Genomic DNA, 19,984 nt, shown 5'->3' with positions numbered 1-19,984 from the left:
TCCCTATCTATCCCTCTCTCTGACTCTCTCTCTGTCTCTGTAAAAAAATAATAAATAAAAATTAAAAAAAAAAAAAAAAAGACCTCAGGGGCCCTGGCCAGGTGGATCAGTGGATAAAGTGTAGTCCCAGTGTACAGAGGTCACGGGTTCAATCCTTGGTCAAGGAACATAAGAAAAGCAATCAGTGAGTATACAACCAAGTTCAACAACGAGTTGATGCTTCTCTCCTTCCCTCTCTCCTTTCCCCTTTCTCAAAATCAATGGGAAAATTACAAAGACCTTAGGACAGCCCTGGCCGATTGGCTCAGCGGTAGAGCGTCGGCCTAGCATGCGGAGGACCCGGGTTCGATTCCCGGCCAGGGCACATAGGAGAAGCGCCCATTTGCTTCTCCACCCCTCCGCCGCACTTTCCTCTCTGTCTCTCTCGTCCCCTCCCGCAGCCAAGGCTCCATTGGAGCAAAGATGGCCCGGGCGCTGGGGATGGCTCTGTGGCCTCTGCCTCAGGCACTAGAGTGGCTCTGGTCGCAACATGGCGACGCCCAGGATGGGCAGAGCATCGCCCCCTGGTGGGCAGAGCGTCGCCCCCTGGTGGGCGTGCCGGGTGGATCCCGGTCGGGCGCATGCGGGAGTCTGTCTGTCTCTCCCCGTTTCCAGCTTCAGAAAAATGAAAAAAAAAAAAAAAAAAAAGACAGGACAGAGGACCCAGCTGCTCTCCCTCTGGGAGCATGCATGCACCTTACCCCACTCTTCCTCTCGGGTGCATTTTCCTCGCCTCTCTCTTTCTCCTAAGCTCTAAGCGACCCCAGGAGATTCACAACCAGCAGAGCAGTGGGTAGCAGCTACTCATCCCAGGCTAACTCCTGAACCTGTCTCCAAAGCCTCTTTTCTCTGACTTTCTTCCTGCATGGCCAATAAATTCTTCCTTTACTTGCTGCACTTTACCTCTTGACTGCATTCTTTCACTCAAGAAGACAAGAACCGAGGTCTTATCATTCCGCTGGTAAAACCTTTTTGGTTACCGTGACTCAGATGGTCTAACCGTGATATAATCCAGTAACACTTTCAAAAAACACTTCCAAGGTATCCTGTGCATGCCAAGAAAGAGCACTTGTGCTGTTTATCTCACAAATACTCAAGCAGCACGGCTTAGTGGTTTAATGTACAGGCGCTGGAAACAAACTTCCTAGGTTCAAATACTTGCCTGCAGCTCACTTAGCTGGAATAGAGCACCCTGTCTGTGCCAGGCACTGTGCTAAGCACTGGGGACAGAGTGAAGAACAGAACCGACCCTGTCCCTGCCATCACCACGCTCAGTCTAATGACACACACACACAAATACACTAACAGATGTAGACATACAAACTGAGGAAATACACAAGATGCAGTAATAATTTATGGGAGGTGTACAATTTAACTTGAGGGATCAGGAAAGGATTCCACAGGGAAATGAGATATAGATGATGAAGCCTGAGGAAAGAGGGAGGTTCGGCCAAGCAGAGTGATGGAGGCGGAATGTTCAAGCAGGTGAAGAAACAGCCGGTGTGAAAGCTCGAAGGCAGATGGGACCTGGAGCCGAAAGGAGGCCCGTGTGCCTGAAGCGCCAGCTGAGGGAGGAGGCGGAAAGGCACAGATTACACAGCTACATGCAGGGTTTTGGATTTTATCTCAAACACAATTCAAAAGCTTTTCATCACAAAGTAACACCCTGTGAATACATGGTTGAAGATTACTCTGCCTCCTGCACAGAGAAGGGAGTGAAGGGGGAACGAAGGAGCCCAGTAAGGAGCCCAGTAAGGAGCCCAGTAAGCCGCTGCCTCAGTACTGAGACGAGAGACCAGGCAGAGGCAGGGCTGAAGCCCGAGTGGAAGCAATGAAGACGAAGGAAGAGACTTTCTGTTTTCCAGTCTTTCTCTTCTAGACGATCAAAAGCTGTTTAGATCTATCATCATATTTGACCGTGTCAAGTGTGGGAGAGGCGTGGGCACTGAAAGGTTCACCGCACTAATGCAGCCCGTAAACTGAAGGGGCACCTGAGTGCCCAACTCCTAATCCAGTCTCTATTCTGGACCCGTGCTGTCAACACGGGAGCCACCAGCCAGTTACTCGAATTTAATTTTTAGTCAATTAAAATTATATAAAGATCAATGTCACCCCGTTAAATTTAATTTTCTAAATAAAAAAAAAATTAAATAAAGGTACAAATTCAGTTCCTTCGTCCCACTAGCCACACTTCAAGTGCTCATGAGCTACGTGTGGCCAGAGGCTGCCGTACTGGCCGGCTCGAGGGAGGGCACGTCATCCTCACAGGAAGGTCGACTAGCCAGTGCTGCTCTGGACACACTGTCCTAACTGTACTCGCCCCAGAAAACATGCACTGCGCTTTCAGGGGTGTTACGGGGCTCTCTCACCTGCTTATGGAGCAGACAAATGTTAAGGCCCTTCTACAAACTCACAAGCGGCAAGAATAACTTGTACTCAAGAACAAGTTAGTTTACTTACTACACTCATTTAGCATTGCTCTTCTAGGAGAAGAGATGACAAAGTCCTTAATAATAAGCATAAACCAAGAAAGAAACACTTGTGGGCAATGCCCAAAATGTTGCTGAATTGTACATTAGGTTACACAAGTTTGTTCAGAAAGTCACATTTACTCTTACGGTGTGCACAGATGCGGCTTTTAGAGCCTCGGTTAGGATGGAGTGGGAAAGCGGACCAATCAGGCGGAATCTGTTTATCTCCATTGTCAGGTCGCTGAAAGAGAGAAAAAACTTAAAATGGAAACTCCCATGATATATGACGTCTGTGCCACAGGCAAAAATAGAGGAATCCTTCAATGACAACGTCCTGGGCAAATTCAACCTGTACCTGATGGTGATGCCTGTGGCTGAAGAGATCCAAGAAGACGGTCGTTGGGCATCTCTGGTTCCGTCCCCGATAAACTTTTTTATTGGTTTAGCATTTTCTCCATCGTCTTTCCGTTTTCTTTTCTTGCCAATTTTCTCCTCAGGGAGTTTAGTTTGGCTTTTTTCTTGGGATGGTGTCAAAGGGGGGTCAGGGATGCAGAGAGTTGATTTGGCGGGTTCTACACACTGGCACACTGCTTTTATTTCCTCTAAAATATCCTAAGGATGTATTTAAACATTTTACTTTTAAGTTTTGAAATTTAAATACATTACAAATTTAATGTGGTTTAGTTTGTTATTTTTTTTCTCTCTTTAAAAATGCACATTTTTATTCCTTCACAAGTTAAAATACATTCATCATCATACTAATGGTTTTTTGGTTCCTCTGAGTAGTGCATGGCACTTAGAACAACAAACTCCTAAATGTCAATAATTAATGAAAACAACATTACTCTGAACAAATTTTTTAAAAATGAGTTTAAAGAGAAAATTTACAGTCTACCATATAAAAGCAGTGAGTATGCTAAAGTGAGAGAGAGAGAGAGAGACGAGAGAGAGAGAGAGAGAGAGAGAGAGAGACTAAACTAAATGCAGTATTAAAAATCTTCAGAATTAAAACAACTTATCATCAAACATGCTCTAACAAGCACCTAGACAACCAGTGAACCAGGCATGGTGGAAGCATTCATCCAAAGGCAATATTTCAAGCCATTTGATAGTAAGGTTGGTTTTCATCTCTACTTATGGCTTACTAAAAAGTGAGGTCAAGATTTGCTTCATTTAATATTCATACAACTTTCCTCCTTGTAGTCAAATACCAAGCCACCAGCCAAACTTCTGCACCATTAAAATCTCTATAGTACTGATTTCCAACACACATCAAAAACGCAGGAACGAGTGGTGGGGAAATAAACTCGAGGACTATACCTGTTTCAGAGTTGGGTGAAGCCAGATCCACAACTGCCTGCTCCCAGAGGTGTCGCCAAGGCTCCTCTCAGACTTCCAAATGAACGTAACAGGCCCCAGCATCTCTCGGGGGTATGTGTTAGCCCGGTAAAGCATGATACTACCTTGGCGCTTCCCAGACAAGCAGTGAACTGCTGCGAAAGTCAATCCTGATTTAAACAAAAAGTTCTATGATTTTGAGAGCTGAAACTGCAGTAGTATTCCCTGACAGCCATACTTTTATTTATTGTCTCTCTATCCATGAGGAATGAAGTCTAGATTTTGATCACTGCTTAGATCAAAGCAGCACACAATAAGTTCTCATTAAATATTTTGTTGAATGAATGCCTAAATTCATTCCACCAGCACAATGATTCTCTCACTTTATACCTGACTATATTAAAAATTATTTAAAAGCCACCCCAAGCTATATTTTTTCACTGGGGCTTGATCAGGTGGTGGTGCAGTGGATAGAGTGTTGACCTGAGATGCTGGGGACCAAGGTTCAAAACCCCGAGGTTGCTGGCTTGAGTATGGGCTCACCAGCTTGAGTATGGGCTCACCAGCTTGAGTGTGGGATCACAGACATAACCCCGTGGCCACTGGCTTGAGCCCAAAGGTCACTGGCTCAGCTGGAGCCCCCTCTCCCATACCACCCCATCAATGCACGTATGAGAAGCAACTAATGAACAACTAAAGTAAGGAAATTATGAGTTGATGCTTCTTGTCTGACTCGCTTCCTGTCTGTCTTCTCTCTCTGTCTTCCTTGCTAAAAATAAATAAATAAATAAAACATACTCGTTGCAAACAAAAACTGTCCCAAGCACTTTTATATAAGTTTAAATTCCCAAATGCTTACAGCAGATACTTCTTCATGAAATGAATAAATAATCAAAGATGAATATAAGACACAGATTTGAAAAAGTTTACCTGTGTCTATACTACACATTGGAGAAAGTGCTTTTAGTATTTCTTCCTCTTTTCCCTTCAATTCCAAACAACAGTAGTAGGATAAATCCTGCACAAAGAGAGCCACATCATTAAAAACTTAGCAATTTTACATGGGGAAAATTGCAAGAAACCAAAAGTCACATCAGAAAACTTAAGAGTCCAAGAGACAGAACAAGTTGCTAAAGCTATCATTTCATAAGTCAAAATCTGAAACCTGTCTATTCCCAAAGCAATATTCTTAAACCAATTTGAATACAAATACAGATGAATTTCCATTTAAACACAAGGTACAGTGTCCTACTTTTTTAAAGAAAATCTGTCTTCTCCCATATTCACAGATAAGTTCTGAAGAGAGTGTAAAAACTGCTGCCTCTAAATAGAGGATTATTCTTCCCCGAAATCTACCTAAGCTAAGAAGTGAGAGTCATAATGTTGCAAATAATTTATCCCATATTTCTCCCACGTTCAGTCTTGACTATAATATTCAACTTTAAGCAACATACAAGGAAAAATAAAAGTAATGAGAGTAAGACCTGACCAATTAAATAAGATGAAGAGAGATCAAACTGAGCTAGTAAAACCAGTATGTTAAAGAACTATAATAATGATTTATAGTTACCGAGTGCCAGGGCTAGACTAGCTCCTCATGTGGACTGCCACTTCATGTTCCCAACACCCGAAGAACCAGGTACTACCTGTTCTCTTATTTCACAGATGAGGACACTGAGACAGAGACTGTTATTAAATAAAGCCGTATAACCAGAAAGTGGAGAAGCCAGCATTCAAGATAGACGTAATGATCCCCAAACCAACCCCTCTCCACAGCACCTTTAAGCAATTTTAGCACAGTCAGCATCTAGAACTAAAGGGCAAATTATAGCTGACATTCTGACAAACTCACATTACCCAATGCTATCACTCACAACAGACATCTTCCCAGCAACTGGGACCCACTCTCAGTTGTCAGTAGCCAGGTAAACCTTGCCTGAATTTTTATAACAGGATGACATTGGAGAATTATAGCGAATAGCCTGGAACCCTGGAGTCAGTCTAGCTGGGCTCAAATCTCACCTTCACCATTCACCGGCTGTATGGCTATGGGTAAATTACCCAGCTTCTCTATATTTTAGTTTCCTCATCTGTAAAATGAAAATAACTACATACCCTATAGTGCTGTTGTAAGGACGAAATGAGTCAACATGTATATAAAGCACTAAAAGAGGGCCTGGCAACCCTAAAAGAAGAATGATTATCAGGGGCCAGGGGAGGAGCAATGGGAAGTGGCTACTTAAGTAGAGTTTCAGTTTGGGAAGATGAGGAAGTTCTAGAGATGAATGGCCATAGAAGTCACACAACAATGTAAATACACTTAACGCCACAGAACTGTTTATGTAAAATACTAAAATGGCTTCCAGGCATGATAGCAGCACAGGTAAACGCAGTACTCACCTCCCACAACCACATCAAAGTTACAACTAATCATTGGTTTAAAGAAGCCACATCAAAACTTGGGGGGTGGGGGCGAAGACGTGGAACACTCGTGTGCTGGATAAAAATCCCAAAGGATATCTCAGCTGCACAGGTTCCCCCTGAGGGAGCGAGGGGTCTCAACCCCACACCAGACCCCCCAGCTCAGGGTTCCTGTGCTGAAAAGAAAAGTCCCCATAACTTCTGGCTGTGAAAGCCAATAGGATTGTGGCTGAATGAGACGGAGGGCTGCTGGACTCCCAGGTGTTCCTCTTAAAGGGCCTGCACACAGACTTACTCAGACTCACTCACTCTGAGCTCCAGAGCTGGGACAGCAGCTCAAAAGATGCCAGGGGCTTACAGGGAGGAACTGAATTCTCTGGTATCAGGGCAAGGGGTAGCTTTCTCCCAGACAGAAGTGCTGGCAGAGGCCACTATTCCTCTGATAAGCCCTCCCTGACAGAGCCAGCAGGCTGGCACCATATCTGAGTCTCCGTCAACTTGGATATCACTGTTTGGCCTGCCCTGGTGACTCCCTGGGAACCCGCACCACGCAACCTGCAGCCCCACCCAAGCTGTTTCCAGTGGTGTTTCCACACAAACGGCCTGTCTTGACTCGTGCTTCAGATGTTCCTAAAATCTCTCAGACAATCAGCATCTGGCCTCAGCATGCCCCGTACCTCTTGCTACGTGGCTCCAGGCCTGGCACTAGCAGACACTGGCTTCGGTTCACAGCTTGGCCTTTTCCAGGAACCTTTAAGCCCAGCACAATTAGTAGCCATCTGCAGAGCCTCCAGTACTGGCTGTAGCCAGTTCTCCCAGCCAACTGGCCTAAGGGTAAATTTCTCCCATTGACTTGCCAACAGCAATCAAGGCTCAACTACAACAGGAGGGTGTACCTGGCCTATGGGCGGGGAGGGGAGGGAGGTGTGGGGGGCACTGGGATCAACTACAACAGGAGGGTGTACCTGGCCTATGGGCGGGGAGGGGAGGGAGGTGTGGGGGGCACTGGGATCAACTACAACAGGAGGGTGTACCTGGCCTATGGGCGGGGAGGGGAGGGAGGTGTGGGGGGCACTGGGATCAACTACAACAGGAGGGTGTACCTGGCCTATGGGCGGGGAGGGGAGGGAGGTGTGGGGGGCACTGGGAGCACCCAGCTCAGGTGGCCATGGAGGATGCACCGTGCTAGGCCCCACAGGACGCCTACTACAAAGGCCACTCTATCAGGACCAGGAGACATAACAGACCCACCTAACATACAGAAACAAACACAGGAGGGTGCCAAAATGGGGAGGCAAAGAAACATGTCCCTAGTGAAAGAACAGGACAAAACTCCAGAACAAAGATTAAACAAAACAGAGCCAAGCAATCTACCAGATGCAGAGCTCAAAACACTGGTTATGAGGACGCTCAACAAGCTTAGACGAATAGAGAAACTCAGTGAGAATTTTAACAGAGATAGAAAACATAAAAATGGAGACAGAAAACATAAAAAAGAACCAGTCAGAATGAAGACTGCAATAACTGAAATGAAGAATATATTACAGGAAATCAACAATAGAGTAGATGAAGCAGAGGGTCAAATCAGCAGTCTGGAAGATAAGGAAGCAGAAAACACCCAATCAGAACAACAAAGAGAAAAAAGATTCCAAAGTATTGAGGATAGTATAAAGAGACTCTGAGACAACTTCAAGTGCAACAAACATTCACATCATGGGGGTGGGGGGTGCCAGAAAGAGAAGAGAGAAAAGAATTGAAAACTTAATGCAGAGTCTCTAACAAGATGAACCCAAAGAGGCCCACACTGAGTCAATATAATTAAAATGCCAAAGGTTAAAGACAAAGAGAGAATCTTAAAAGCTGTGAGAGAAAAGCAGTTAGTTACTCACAAGAGAGCTCCCTAAAGACTGTCAGCTGACTTCTCAACAGAAATTTTGCAGGTCAGAAAGGATTGGCATGAAATATTCAAAGTGATGAGAAGATTGTTCCACCCAGCAAAGCTATCATTAAAATCAAAGGACAGATAAAGAGGTTCCCAGGCAAGGAAAAGCTAGAGTTCAGCAGCACCAAACCAGTATTACATGAAATGTTAAAGGGTCTTGTTTAAAAAGAAAAAAAAATTAAAAATATGAATACTAAAATGGCAATAAATACATCTCTATCAACTACTTTAGATTTTTTTAAATTGATTTTTAGATAAAAAGGCAGAGGGAGGTGGGGGGAAGCAGGAAGCATCAACTGATGGTAGTTGCTTCCCATATGTGCCTGGACCAGGCAATCCCAGGGTTTCGAACTGGTGACCTCAGCATTCCAGGTCACCGCTTTATCCACTGCACCACCACAGGTCAGGCTCAACACTACTTTAAATGCAAATGAAGTAAATGCTCCTATCAAAAGACATACCATGGCTCAGTGGATAACAAGACACTTACATATGTTGTCTATAAGAGACGAACTTCAGATTTTGAAAAAAAGACACAAACAGACTAAAATAAAGGGATAAAAAAAAAAAGGATTTCATGAAAACAGAAACAAAACAAAAGGTGAGGCAGCAATACTTATATCACACAAAAGACATATCCATCCATATGTTCACTGCAGTATTATCTATAATTGCCAAGATATAGAAACAAACTAGGTGTCTATCAACAGAGGAATGATCAACTGGTGCATTTACAAGGTGGGGCAAAAGTAGGTTGACAGCTGTGAGTGCACAAAACAGAGTTTATTTTTGTATTACTATTTATCAATTATAGTATTGTTTTCCACAGGAACAAATGTAAACCTACTTTTGCCCCATCCTGTATACAATTATACAATGGACTATGACTCAGCCATAAAGCAGAATGAAATCCTGCCATCTGCAAGCACACAGATGGACCTAGAGAATATTTTGCTGAATGAAGTGGGTCAGTCAGAGAAAGACAAATGACATATGATTTCAGTTATATCTGGAACTATAAAACAAAATAAACCAATAAGCAGAACAGAAACAGTCTCATAGATAGATATACAGTGTGTCCGTAAAGTCACGGTGCACTTTTGACCGGTCACAGGAAAGCAATAAAAGATGATAGAAATGTGAAATCTGCACCAAATAAAAGGAAAACTCTCCCAGTTTCATACCTATTCAGTGCAGTTCGATGTGGGCTCACGCACAGATTTTTAGGGCTCCTTAGGTAGCTATCCCGTATAGCCTCTACAGACTCGTCACTGACTGATAGCCTACCAGAACGGGGTTTCTCCACCAAACTGCCGGTTTCCTTCAACTGCTTATCCCACCGAGTAATGTTATTCCTATGTGGTGGCGCTTCGTTATAAACACGCCGATATTCACACTGCACTTTGGTCATGGATTCGAATTTAGCAAGCCACACAACACACTGAACTTTCCTCTGTACCATCCACATCTCGACTGGCATGGCCATGGGCTGCTCGCTGTATACACGATGTTACGTCATCATCTGCGCATGCGCATATGCTGCCACATCATCCTACAGAAACTGGGAGGGTTTTCCTTTGATTTGGTGCAGATTTCACATTTCTATCGTCTTTTGTTGCTTTCCTGTGACCGGTCAAAAGTGCCCCATGACTTTACGGACACACTGTATTTTGATGGTTGCCAGATGGGAGGCAGCTTGGGGGAGACAGGTGAAAAAGGTGAAGGGATTAAGAAGCACAAATTTGTTGTTACAGGATAGTCATGGGATGTAAAGTACAGCAATAGGGAATACAGTCAAGAATAATGTAGTGCCTGAACAGGTGGTGGCACAGTGGATAGAGAGTCGGACTGGGATGCGGAGGACCCAGGTTTGAGACCCTGAGGTTGCCAGCTTGAGCGCGGGCTCATCTGGTTTGAGCAAAGCTCACCAGCTTGGACCCAAGGTCGCTGGCTCCAGCAAGGGGTTACTCGGTCTGCTGTAGCCCCATGGTCAAGGCACCTATGAGAAAGCAATCAATGAACAGCTAAGGTGTCGCAACAAAAAACTAATGATTGATCTCATCTCTCTCCATTCCTGTCTGTCTGTCCCTATCTATCCCTCTCTCTGACTCTTGCTCTGTCTCTGTAAAATAAATAAATAAATAAATAATGTAGTAACTATGTATGGTGTCAGATGGATACTAAATTTATAAATATCTAATCATTAGGCTGTATGCCTGCAACTAATATAATGTATGTCAAGTGTAACTGAAAAATTAAAAATTACTTTAAAAAGTTAACCAGAAATGGTTAAAATCGTGATTGGCTGTTATGTGTATTTTATAATTTTTTAAAAGGTTTCTGTTTGATTATTCTGCTATATTGCTCTCAAAAGGTATCAGAGAACACTAATGGCAATGGCTTTCAAAACTGGCCCAATGCTATCCTGCCATTGGAATACAGGCCCTCTACAAAGAGCAGATTTCTAAATACACACTGGAAGAGAGAAAGCAACTGAAATAACATACTGGGGGGGGGGGGCAGGGAGAGACAACCAGATAAATACCATTACAAGGCTCTAAGGCAAACTGTCATCTTAAAGAGTTTAAAATAAACTTCTCAGCATCTCACTAGAATCCACATCAAGAAAGGCATTTGAACACAACTCAGGGCCTGTAGATGGTTCTCAAATATGTTATTGATAAATGACTACTAAATCAATCAATGTTGAGAAATCTCTAACATGACCAATGAAACTCTGCATGACCTTATTACTAGTTAGTCCGGGAGAACTAACCTCATCTTCATGTTAGCCTTGCTGTGACTCTCTTCATCTTTGTCACATGGAATTTACTTCAACTGTTCCCTGCTAGCTGGCTTCCTTCTGCCTCCCCACTCTCCCCTTCCCTTACTTCTTAGCGCTCTGCTCAAGCGTCACTTCTGTAGGGGAGCTTCTTTGTTCCTCTGTTAAGAATGCTCATAGTATGGTATACTTCCTCACAATTGTATATCTGCCTAATTATTTGATTAGTCTCAGTCTCCCATAATACCTTTCCACTGCTTCATCTCTGGCATCTAGCAAAGTGCCTGATGCTCAGTAATTATTTTTAAAATAAAGAAACTCAGAAATAGGGCTTTAGCTATTCTAAAAGTCTGTGTATCAGAAAGGGTCTGAGCAAAAATGAAACCAATCAGAAAGCATACCTGCAGAAGGCAACGGTTTGTCATAGCTCGATAGCAGGCTCTATGGCTCTTGACTGTTGGCCTCTCCCCAAGGCAGTAGCCCCACTTCTTGACCATGTGAAAACGTTTGGCATGCCAGATGTGGGTTTCTAACCATATGTTCTTCTTTTGTCTACGGTTAAATTCTAGTATGCGGTTTGTGTGACATCTTCGAGCTTTATGGCATTTGTTTTTTGAATGTTCTTTCTTCTGATGTTCTGCTTTCTCTGCCTGAAGTTTCAAGAAGAGAAGAAGCAGACCCAGTTTGCAGCCATTTCAAAACAAAGTTTAGTGTTACGAATTCCAACTTAAATTAACTTTAGATTAAAGTGTAGCATATTATACAGACCCCATTATTGTGCTTAATTTTTTTAACTTGGTGATTTCTTCAATGAAAGTAGAGAGGGAGGCAATAGAAGGTGTGAAGATTTTAGAGGCAGGCAAACGTAAGAGGTAAGCACGTCCTATCACTTACTAATTGGGCAAGCTTCATGGACTATGAAGATTAGAATATATTCAACACAGTAACTCAAGCTTATTGTGGTATTAATAGTATATTAGAGAGCAGGAAGGAATAAATCCTATACCAGCTTTTTGTTATTTTTTATTGTTTTTTAACCTCTAAGATTATAACTAAACCCAAAACTTAAGACCAAAAATCATAGAAGTGGGGGAAACCTACAATTTCATGTCAGTTACGTACCTACAGGTAACTGCTAAATGCTACCACTGGGAAACAGACTTCACATTAAATCTAGAAACTACAAATTCTTGTATAGTTTTCATTCTTAATCTCTTCCAAAGCCAAGCAAAACTTTTGTAGGAAAAAATCTCTTCTCTGTTAGTGTGTGGGCCTTTATTTACTGTGATGAACTCCAGCCCCACGACCAGCACAGTACTGGTCCATAGGAGGCACCCAACACAGAAATTCTGATTCAACTAATAAAGACGTGTAGCTTGGACAATCTCAGCCAAAAGTTTTGGTGAAGCCAAAAACAATTAGACTTGAACAGAAATTAAATTCGCCCTGGCCGGTTGGCTCAGCGGTAGAGCATCGGCCTAGCGTGCGGAGGACCCGGGTTCGATTCCCGGCCAGGACACATAGGAGAAGCGCCCATTTGCTTCTCCACCCCTCCGCCGCGCTTTCCTCTCTGTCTCTCTCTTCCCCTCCCGCAGCCAAGGCTCCATTGGAGCAAAGATGGCCCGGGCGCTGGGGATGGCTCTGTGGCCTCTGCCTCAGGCGCTGAGTGGCTCTGGTGGCAATATGGCGACGCCCAGGATGGGCAGAGCATCGCCCCCTGGTGGGCAGAGCATCACCCCTGGTGGGCGTGCCGGGTGGATCCCCGTCGGGCGCATGCGGGAGTCTGTCTGACTGTCTCTCCCCATTTCCAGCTTCAGAAAAATGAAAAAAAAAAAAAAAAAGAAAGAAATTAAATTCAAGCTCAAATTTTCAACATTAAAAAAGTTGAAAGGCTACTAGTAGGCAAAGATGCTGCCTTTTTTATTTGTTTTTTTTTTAATCTTCCAACTCTAAGCTGGCCCCACGCCCAAAACACAGCTGAAATTGCATATCAGGTAAGGTCAGAATTTTATTTTAAATCTGACAGGGAAACGTCAACTATTTAACACCATTAAAAGAAAGGGGGTCCAAATGTTCTGTTTAAAAGCAGCTATAATATACAATTATCTGCTAATTCAATGAATGATGAGAGGCTGGGAAGGAGATAAATGATTAAACCACAATATGCAAAATGAGCATGCTGTTTTTGGTTTTCATTTTAACCAATTCCGTTAGGTTAATACTTCCCACTTTCTTTTAGGAACTATAACCCAAACATTTACACTAAGTGAAACATCTACCTCTTTCTGAGCGACCTCCTGTAGCCGTCTCGGAAGGCGTTTGACATTGTGGCTCATGGCTCTCCGTCTCATGTGCCGTGGCAGAGTCTGGAAAACCAGTGAGTTCGAAGACTTCTGAGTCACTGCTTTCAACATGGCACTGATCTCAGCAGCTCGGGCCTGAGCAAAAGTAGAAGCTATCAAGGAAAGAGCGCTGTCATTAAAAGCTAGTCCAGAATCAACACTTTTCTGGTACATCTCAGAAGGAAAAGGATCTGAAGTACATGAGATTACAGTTCAACCACTGCCCTACCCCCCTATTAGCTTAATACCAATAGTGGCTATTTCTGTATTTTAAGATTGTGAATATAGTCTTCAAATTTTATTTTTCAAGTTTTCTACAAGGATTCAGGGTCACTTTTCTAATTAAAAAAAAAAAGGTTAAAGACAAGATTACAAGTTGGTTTTTTTTCTTTTTTGTGACAGAGACAGAGAGAGGGGCAGACAGGGACAGACACACAGGAGGGGAGAGAGATGAGAAGCATCAATTCTTCGTTGCAGCACCCTAGCTGTTCATCGATTGCTTTCTCGTATGTGCCTCGACCCAGGGGCTCCAGCAGAGTGAGGGACTACTTGCTCAAGCTAGCGACCTTGGGCTTCAAGCCAGCAACCTTTAAGCTCAAGCCAGCAACCATGGGGTCATGTCTATGATCCCATGTTCAAGCCAGTGACCCTGCACTCAAGCTGGTGAGCCCGCACTCAAGCCGGATGAGCCTGTGCTCAAGCCAGTGACCTCGGGGTTTCGAACCCAGGTCCACTGCACCACTGCTTGATCAGGCACAAAAAGTTTTTTAAAACGAGGAGCTACATGCAATATAGTTACAATCATTTTTAAGTACAATAATCAGAGAAGAAAGTAAAGTTCACTCCCAGATTCAGCATCATAAAGAAAAAGGAAAAAAAAAAGAAAAAGAAATAAAATTTTAATGATTTTGACTACAAGTTTTTGTTTTAATATATTCTATTCTGCTTTTCCCAAATATGTAACCACAACTATTATTAGTTTTCTTTATTGAAAAATACTTATTTTTTTGAAGAGTAAATAGAGTGCTAGAGAAATTTAAGTGAACCCCCCAAGAAAGTATAAAGAGAGACCAGAAGGTACCCATAGGTTTGTACGAGGAATATGGGGTTATGTGGTAGCAGGGGTCAGGGTGATGGGGCGACAGGAGATGAGGCTGGAAAGGCCCTGGAGACAGGTATTTAAAGGTCTCCATTGCCCTTGGAGTGCATTAAATTTGGTTTCATCTTTGGAGAATGCCATGCTGAGGAGTGTAAGTGGCAGTTACATTTTTAAAGGGGCGGGGAAAAGATTTTGAGACAAAGCAGAACAGTTCACAAATAAGAAGACAGGTAAGAAAAAGGACAGAAATTGGCCAATCAGGCCCAGGTCCAAAGGCTGGAGGTGAGAAGGGCCAGGAGCAGAAGGAAGAGACAGGGAGGCAGAGTCAGGATACATACATCGGGCTGCATTAACAACGAAGGGCTCCTAGTGCAACCAAACGTCACTTCCGTACAAATACCTACCTGTTATATACTTGGGAAGGTCCTGAGACAGGCCCTCAGGACCTGCTCTCCATCCTCCCTTTCTCTTAAACATCACTTTGGAGGAAGACTGCTCATTCACATCAGCCTCAGGTGATGAATAGTGGGTCATTCTGGTTTGCCGCTGTCGTGAAGTTCCAGAAAAGGAATCTAGCATATTTAAAAAAAAAAGATATATGTCACTCTTACCAGGAGTAAGGATTAGTGGGGAACATTTATTAGGTGGTGACACTGATCATGTTTTCAGTCCTGTAACTACCCTGTAACATGGCTATTACTATCCTCCCTTTAAAGAGGAGGGATCTTGGGACAATTGAAACCATGTCAACACAATAAATTAAAAACAAACAAAAATAAGAGAGAGACGAGAGGCATCTTGGGTAGGGAAGGTGAATTAACTTACCCAAGGTGACCCAGCTAACAGGCAACATGCTAGCTAATCGTATCAGTAAGACACATAAAAGAGCCTTCGATATCACTGATACGAGGGAACACTTCTCCATATAAATAGTGCAATGTGGATTTTTTTTTCTTTTTTTTTTTTTATTTCTGAAGCTGGAAACGGGGAGAGACAGCCAGACAGACTCCCGCATGTGCCCGACCGGGATCCACCCGGCACGCCCACCAGGGGCGACGCTCTGCCCACCAGGGGGCGATGCTCTGCCCCAACCAGAGCCACTCTAGCGCCTGGGGCAGAGGCCAAGGAGCCATCCCCAGCGCCCGGGCCATCCTTGCTCCAATGGAGCCTTGGCTGCGGGAGGGGAAGAGAGAGACAGAGAGGAAGGAGGGGGGGGTGGAGAAGCAAATGAGCGCCTCTCCTATGTGCCCTGGCCGGAAATCGAACCCAGGTCCCCCACACGCCTGGCTGACGCTCTACTGCTGAGCCAACCGGCCAGGGCCACAATGTGGATTTTTAATCTAAGCTCTCTTAAATACTACAGTCCACGTGACTTAGTATATTTGGTCTTTTATCATAATTCTCTGGCACACTCAGGTTGTGAGCCTATACTAAATTTTAAAAAATAAAAAAAAGCAAAATCTCTATACAAATGTCTGGACAGTCATACCATTCTGACTTCAAAACATCAAATTCTTATCTGTAAATGAAAAGATCAGCAGAGAATTTTATGGATTTCTGCTTACTTCCATTACGGTGCTAATTATCAAGCCTCTATAAACATGATGCATGTCACAAGACATGGCATTGCAAGGTTTAAGTGAGATAAAGTGCTAAGGTTTATCACTTGCATGGTAGGCATCCACTGCTGGATATGAATCTAGATCTTATGCGTATGAACCTAAAACATACTTAATCAAGCACAATGTACATTATGAGGTTCTAAAACCAGCACACACACACAAATAAATAAAACAAAATAAAAGCAGCACAAAATTAAATAAAGATATGATGACTGCACTGCATTTCTTTTAGGAAATATAGAAGTATAACTTAATAATTATTGATGTCAAGGGAGACATAAAATGTCAACTCAAATATATTTATATATACAGTCAGTTTTCATTATTCCCAATAGTTATGTTCTAAAAGTCCTAATACTGAATATATATTACATCGATTACAATTTTAAATCATAAAAACAACTCATCCTGATAGATCCTATTTCCTTTATTTTACAAAAGAAAAAATGAGGTTCAGAAGTGTTATTGACCTGAGATCACTCCCCAGTTGGAAATCAAACCCCAGTCAGAGCTGGCCTTGCACGATGCCACAGTTCCCACCCACTGTCCCTACCCTCTGGTCATTTCTGCATGAAAGCGAAACAAGTAGGCAGCTGGGAATGCCCACGTGGAGCAAACTGATTTTTTCCCACTTTGCACAACCATGAGTGACCACCAAAGTGGCATGAGTATTAATTTTAGGGTTACAAATAAACTTTTGTGATTAGGTGAATTTGCAAATAATTAAAGGTCAACTGTATCTGTTTTTAACTCAACTCATTTACTATACAGCTCACAAAAATTAGGGCATATTTTATCGCTTCATATTCATTTTGAAATATCCCCTAATTTTTGTGAGCAGTATATTTAGATGATGACTCTCAAAAGGTGCTGATGAAAACAATTTGCTCTAAATGGGAGTGGAGACAGTACTGTGTGTGTCTTACCTGGTTTTTGAGCTCGGAAAGGTTTTCCACCTCCATTATGGTGCTTTACACCTCTATCAGCTTCAAAGCCAGAGGATAAAGTCACATTGGTGGGCTGGTTTCTCATTTTCTTAGCATGTTTTCTTTCTTTTGCATTAGACATTTCTGGGAAAAAAGTGATGGATTTAGTACAAGGAAAGTGAACTTCCATTCAAAAATAAAAATAATAAATATTCATGTGACTTGGTATATAATAAATATTATAGGTGAATTAATGATGTAAAATGTTATTGTGATATTGACTTACAGCAGGAATTCATAACCAGGGAAATCTCTAGGGGAAGCCATGAATAGTATTAACACCAAAAACCTGATTCAACAGAAAAAAAAATAATTCTATTTTTGGAAGATACTATATTAGTACATTTCAGTTTGCAATGCCAAATAATTAAATCACATACCCATGCTGAAACTGTAAAAGGTATGTTGAAAGTATGAAAAACTGAGGTAAGAGATAAGATCCCTATGTCATGACAAAATTAAATTAGCTAACACATTTCACCAAAATTCCTGATGAAGCACAGCCACCTGGATCAATGAAATACAGCACACACTATTCTGATACAATAACCTCTACAAAAACTGAACATAAAATTTTTCTTTAATATTTTATTTACTCCTTTTACAGAAAGGGGTGGGGGACAAGAACTAGTTGCTTCACTCTAGCTGTTCATTGGTTGCTTCTCATATGTGCCTTGACCAGCCAAGCCCAGGAATTTGAACTGGTGACCTCAGCGTTCCAGGTCAGCGCTCTATCCAGTGCACCACCACAGGCCAGGCTGAATATAAATTATTGATGTTTTCATTTCTACTGAAATGAAGCTAGCTGCACCTTTCATTTGTTAACAGCAAAAAAATTTCAATTTGAACGAAGAAGGATAAAAAAATTAAAAAAAACCTGGGCCCTGGCCGGTTGGCTCAGCGGTAGAGCGTCGGCCTGGCGTGCAGGAGTCCCGGGTTCGATTCCCGGCCAAGGCACACAGGAGAAGCGCCCATCTGCTTCTCCACCCCTCCCCCTCTCCTTCCTCTCTGTCTCTCTCTTCCCGTCCCGCAGCAGAGGCTCCATTGGAGCAAAGATGGCCTGGGCGCTGGGTATGGCTCTGTGGCCTCTGCCTCAGGCGCTAGAATGGCTCTGGTTGCAACAGAGCGATGCCCCAGAGGGGCAGAACATCGCCCCCTGGTGGGCATGCCGGGTGGATCCTGGTCGGGCGCATGCGTGAGTCTGTCTGACTGCCTCCCCGTTTCCAGCTTCGGAAAAATTAAAAAAACAAACAAACAAAAAAAAACACCTGGTGGAACCTGATGGATTTATCTTACTAAATTCTCAAACTTGACATCTCCCTTTTTTTCTCAAAGTGTCAAACACCTGTCTTCTACTTGGAAATGAAATTCACTAATAACATCACCTACCAGACATATATTCTCTACCAATACATGCCTTACAATATCTCTACCAATACATGCCCTAACTGTAATGTAAAGAACTAAAAAGCAATTTTAATAATATGTATTTCCTGTATGTAAATATTTCACAAACAACTAGATGATATTATAAACCAGTGAAAAAGCTCTGAAAGTTCTTGTGCCAGGAGTTGGAAAACCAAAACATTAGCAGTATGTAGAACAAAATGAGGGAAATAAACAGGATTTTCTTTTCTTTTTTAAAAATGTTTCCATTAATTTGAGAGAAGAAAGACAGAGAGACAGAAGAATCAATTTGTTGTTCCAATTAGTTCTGCATTCATTGGTTGCTTTTCTAAGGTGCCCTGACTGGCGACCAAACCCTCAACCTCCGCATGCCTGGACGACACTCCATCTGCTGGTCCACCCAGCCAGGGCCAGAATTTTCTTACATTCCATTTTAGATGCAGGGTAGGATTGGGATCTTACCCGTCTTTTTCACTACCGCATCTCCAGCACCTAGGAGAGTGCCTTACACAAAGTAGGGGCTCAATAAGTATCGCTGATTGTATACGTGCAGGCATAAAGGAAGGAGTGAAGTGTGCTATAATGCATTATAAACAGAATTTTAAAATATTTAGCCTAGTACCAGCTCTTATGACACAGCATGACTGATTATCCGCCAAGAGACCTGCCCTGGAGCCATTTACTGAATCAAGATCACTATTTTCCTTTTTGAAATCAGATCGCAGTCAGTAGGGCTCAGCCCAGATCAAAGGGAAAAGCTTAGAGACCTCCAAGAGTTCAGAGCACTAAAGAGAAGGGTACATGGGAGGGGCTGGAAGGTGGGAAATGCCCAGAGCTCAGCGTGGTCCCAGAATGACCCAACTTACTGCTTTAAGACTAGTGTGCTGCTAGATATTTTTTAAACATGCAATACTTGACCATTTATTTGGTCAGGAGCACTAACCTCTTTTCCCTTTGACAAATTAAAAAAATGACAACAGTCAACACAACAGTAGTCCTCTGGTGTGAATGAATCAAAATTATACCTATTTTCTGTCATATTGGCAAAAAGTAGAATCTATTTTTTGGTGTACCGCAGAATTTTGGTAATTTCTGTGTGCCACGAGATGAAAAAGGTTGAAAATGGCTATTTAAGGTATAGGGAGAGGTGGTACAAGCCAATTCCTAGGCCCGGAGTAGCAATGCAGCAAAATGAGACTCGTGGAGCTGGAGTGCAGGGGCCGAAGGAGGTGTGGCGGGGGAGAGGGGCCCAGGAGCAGACAACAGGGGAAGAAGACGAAAGAGGAGGTCAGCCGGGTCTAAGGAAGTGAAGATGGGGTACGGGGCCGCAGTGCCCGGGTGCCGGGCCGAGGGTTCACACACGCACACACAATCTCCCCGAATAAATACCAGCACCTAAAGACCTACTTGCCTGATGCTCTAAGGAAGAAAGGTACGGCGTCCTGAGTCAGAATGACCGGTTCTGCGGCAGCCCCTTTCAAAACACCATGTGCGGCGAGAGAGCTGGAGGGCGCATGCGCCAGTGCGCCGCTGCC

General features: G+C 43.1%; 1 protein-coding gene across 2 annotated transcripts in view; it reads right to left on the bottom strand.

Moving 5' to 3' along the window:
• The window catches only part of POP1 (POP1 homolog, ribonuclease P/MRP subunit), a 48,793-nt gene extending 28,850 nt beyond the window's left edge, over positions 1-19,943 (bottom strand). For both annotated transcript variants that reach the window (XM_066379199.1, XM_066379200.1), the window contains exons 1-9: positions 19,857-19,943; positions 16,983-17,126; positions 14,839-15,006; positions 13,273-13,448; positions 11,395-11,643; positions 4,779-4,866; positions 3,831-4,018; positions 2,866-3,122; positions 2,658-2,751 (exon numbers count right to left, since the gene is read on the bottom strand). In XM_066379199.1, coding sequence (XP_066235296.1) covers positions 2,658-2,751; positions 2,866-3,122; positions 3,831-4,018; positions 4,779-4,866; positions 11,395-11,643; positions 13,273-13,448; positions 14,839-15,006; positions 16,983-17,124 — 1,362 coding nt within the window. In that variant the 5' untranslated portion in view covers positions 17,125-17,126; positions 19,857-19,943. The remainder of the gene's footprint in view (positions 1-2,657; positions 2,752-2,865; positions 3,123-3,830; positions 4,019-4,778; positions 4,867-11,394; positions 11,644-13,272; positions 13,449-14,838; positions 15,007-16,982; positions 17,127-19,856) is intronic.
• Positions 19,944-19,984: the final 41 nt, after the last annotated feature.

This window comes from Saccopteryx leptura, chromosome 3, assembly GCF_036850995.1.
Source record: "Saccopteryx leptura isolate mSacLep1 chromosome 3, mSacLep1_pri_phased_curated, whole genome shotgun sequence".
Lineage (NCBI taxonomy): Eukaryota > Metazoa > Chordata > Mammalia > Chiroptera > Emballonuridae > Saccopteryx > Saccopteryx leptura.
The sequence above is the reverse complement of the archived record's forward strand: the minus strand, read 5'-3'. Positions and strand labels throughout refer to the sequence as shown.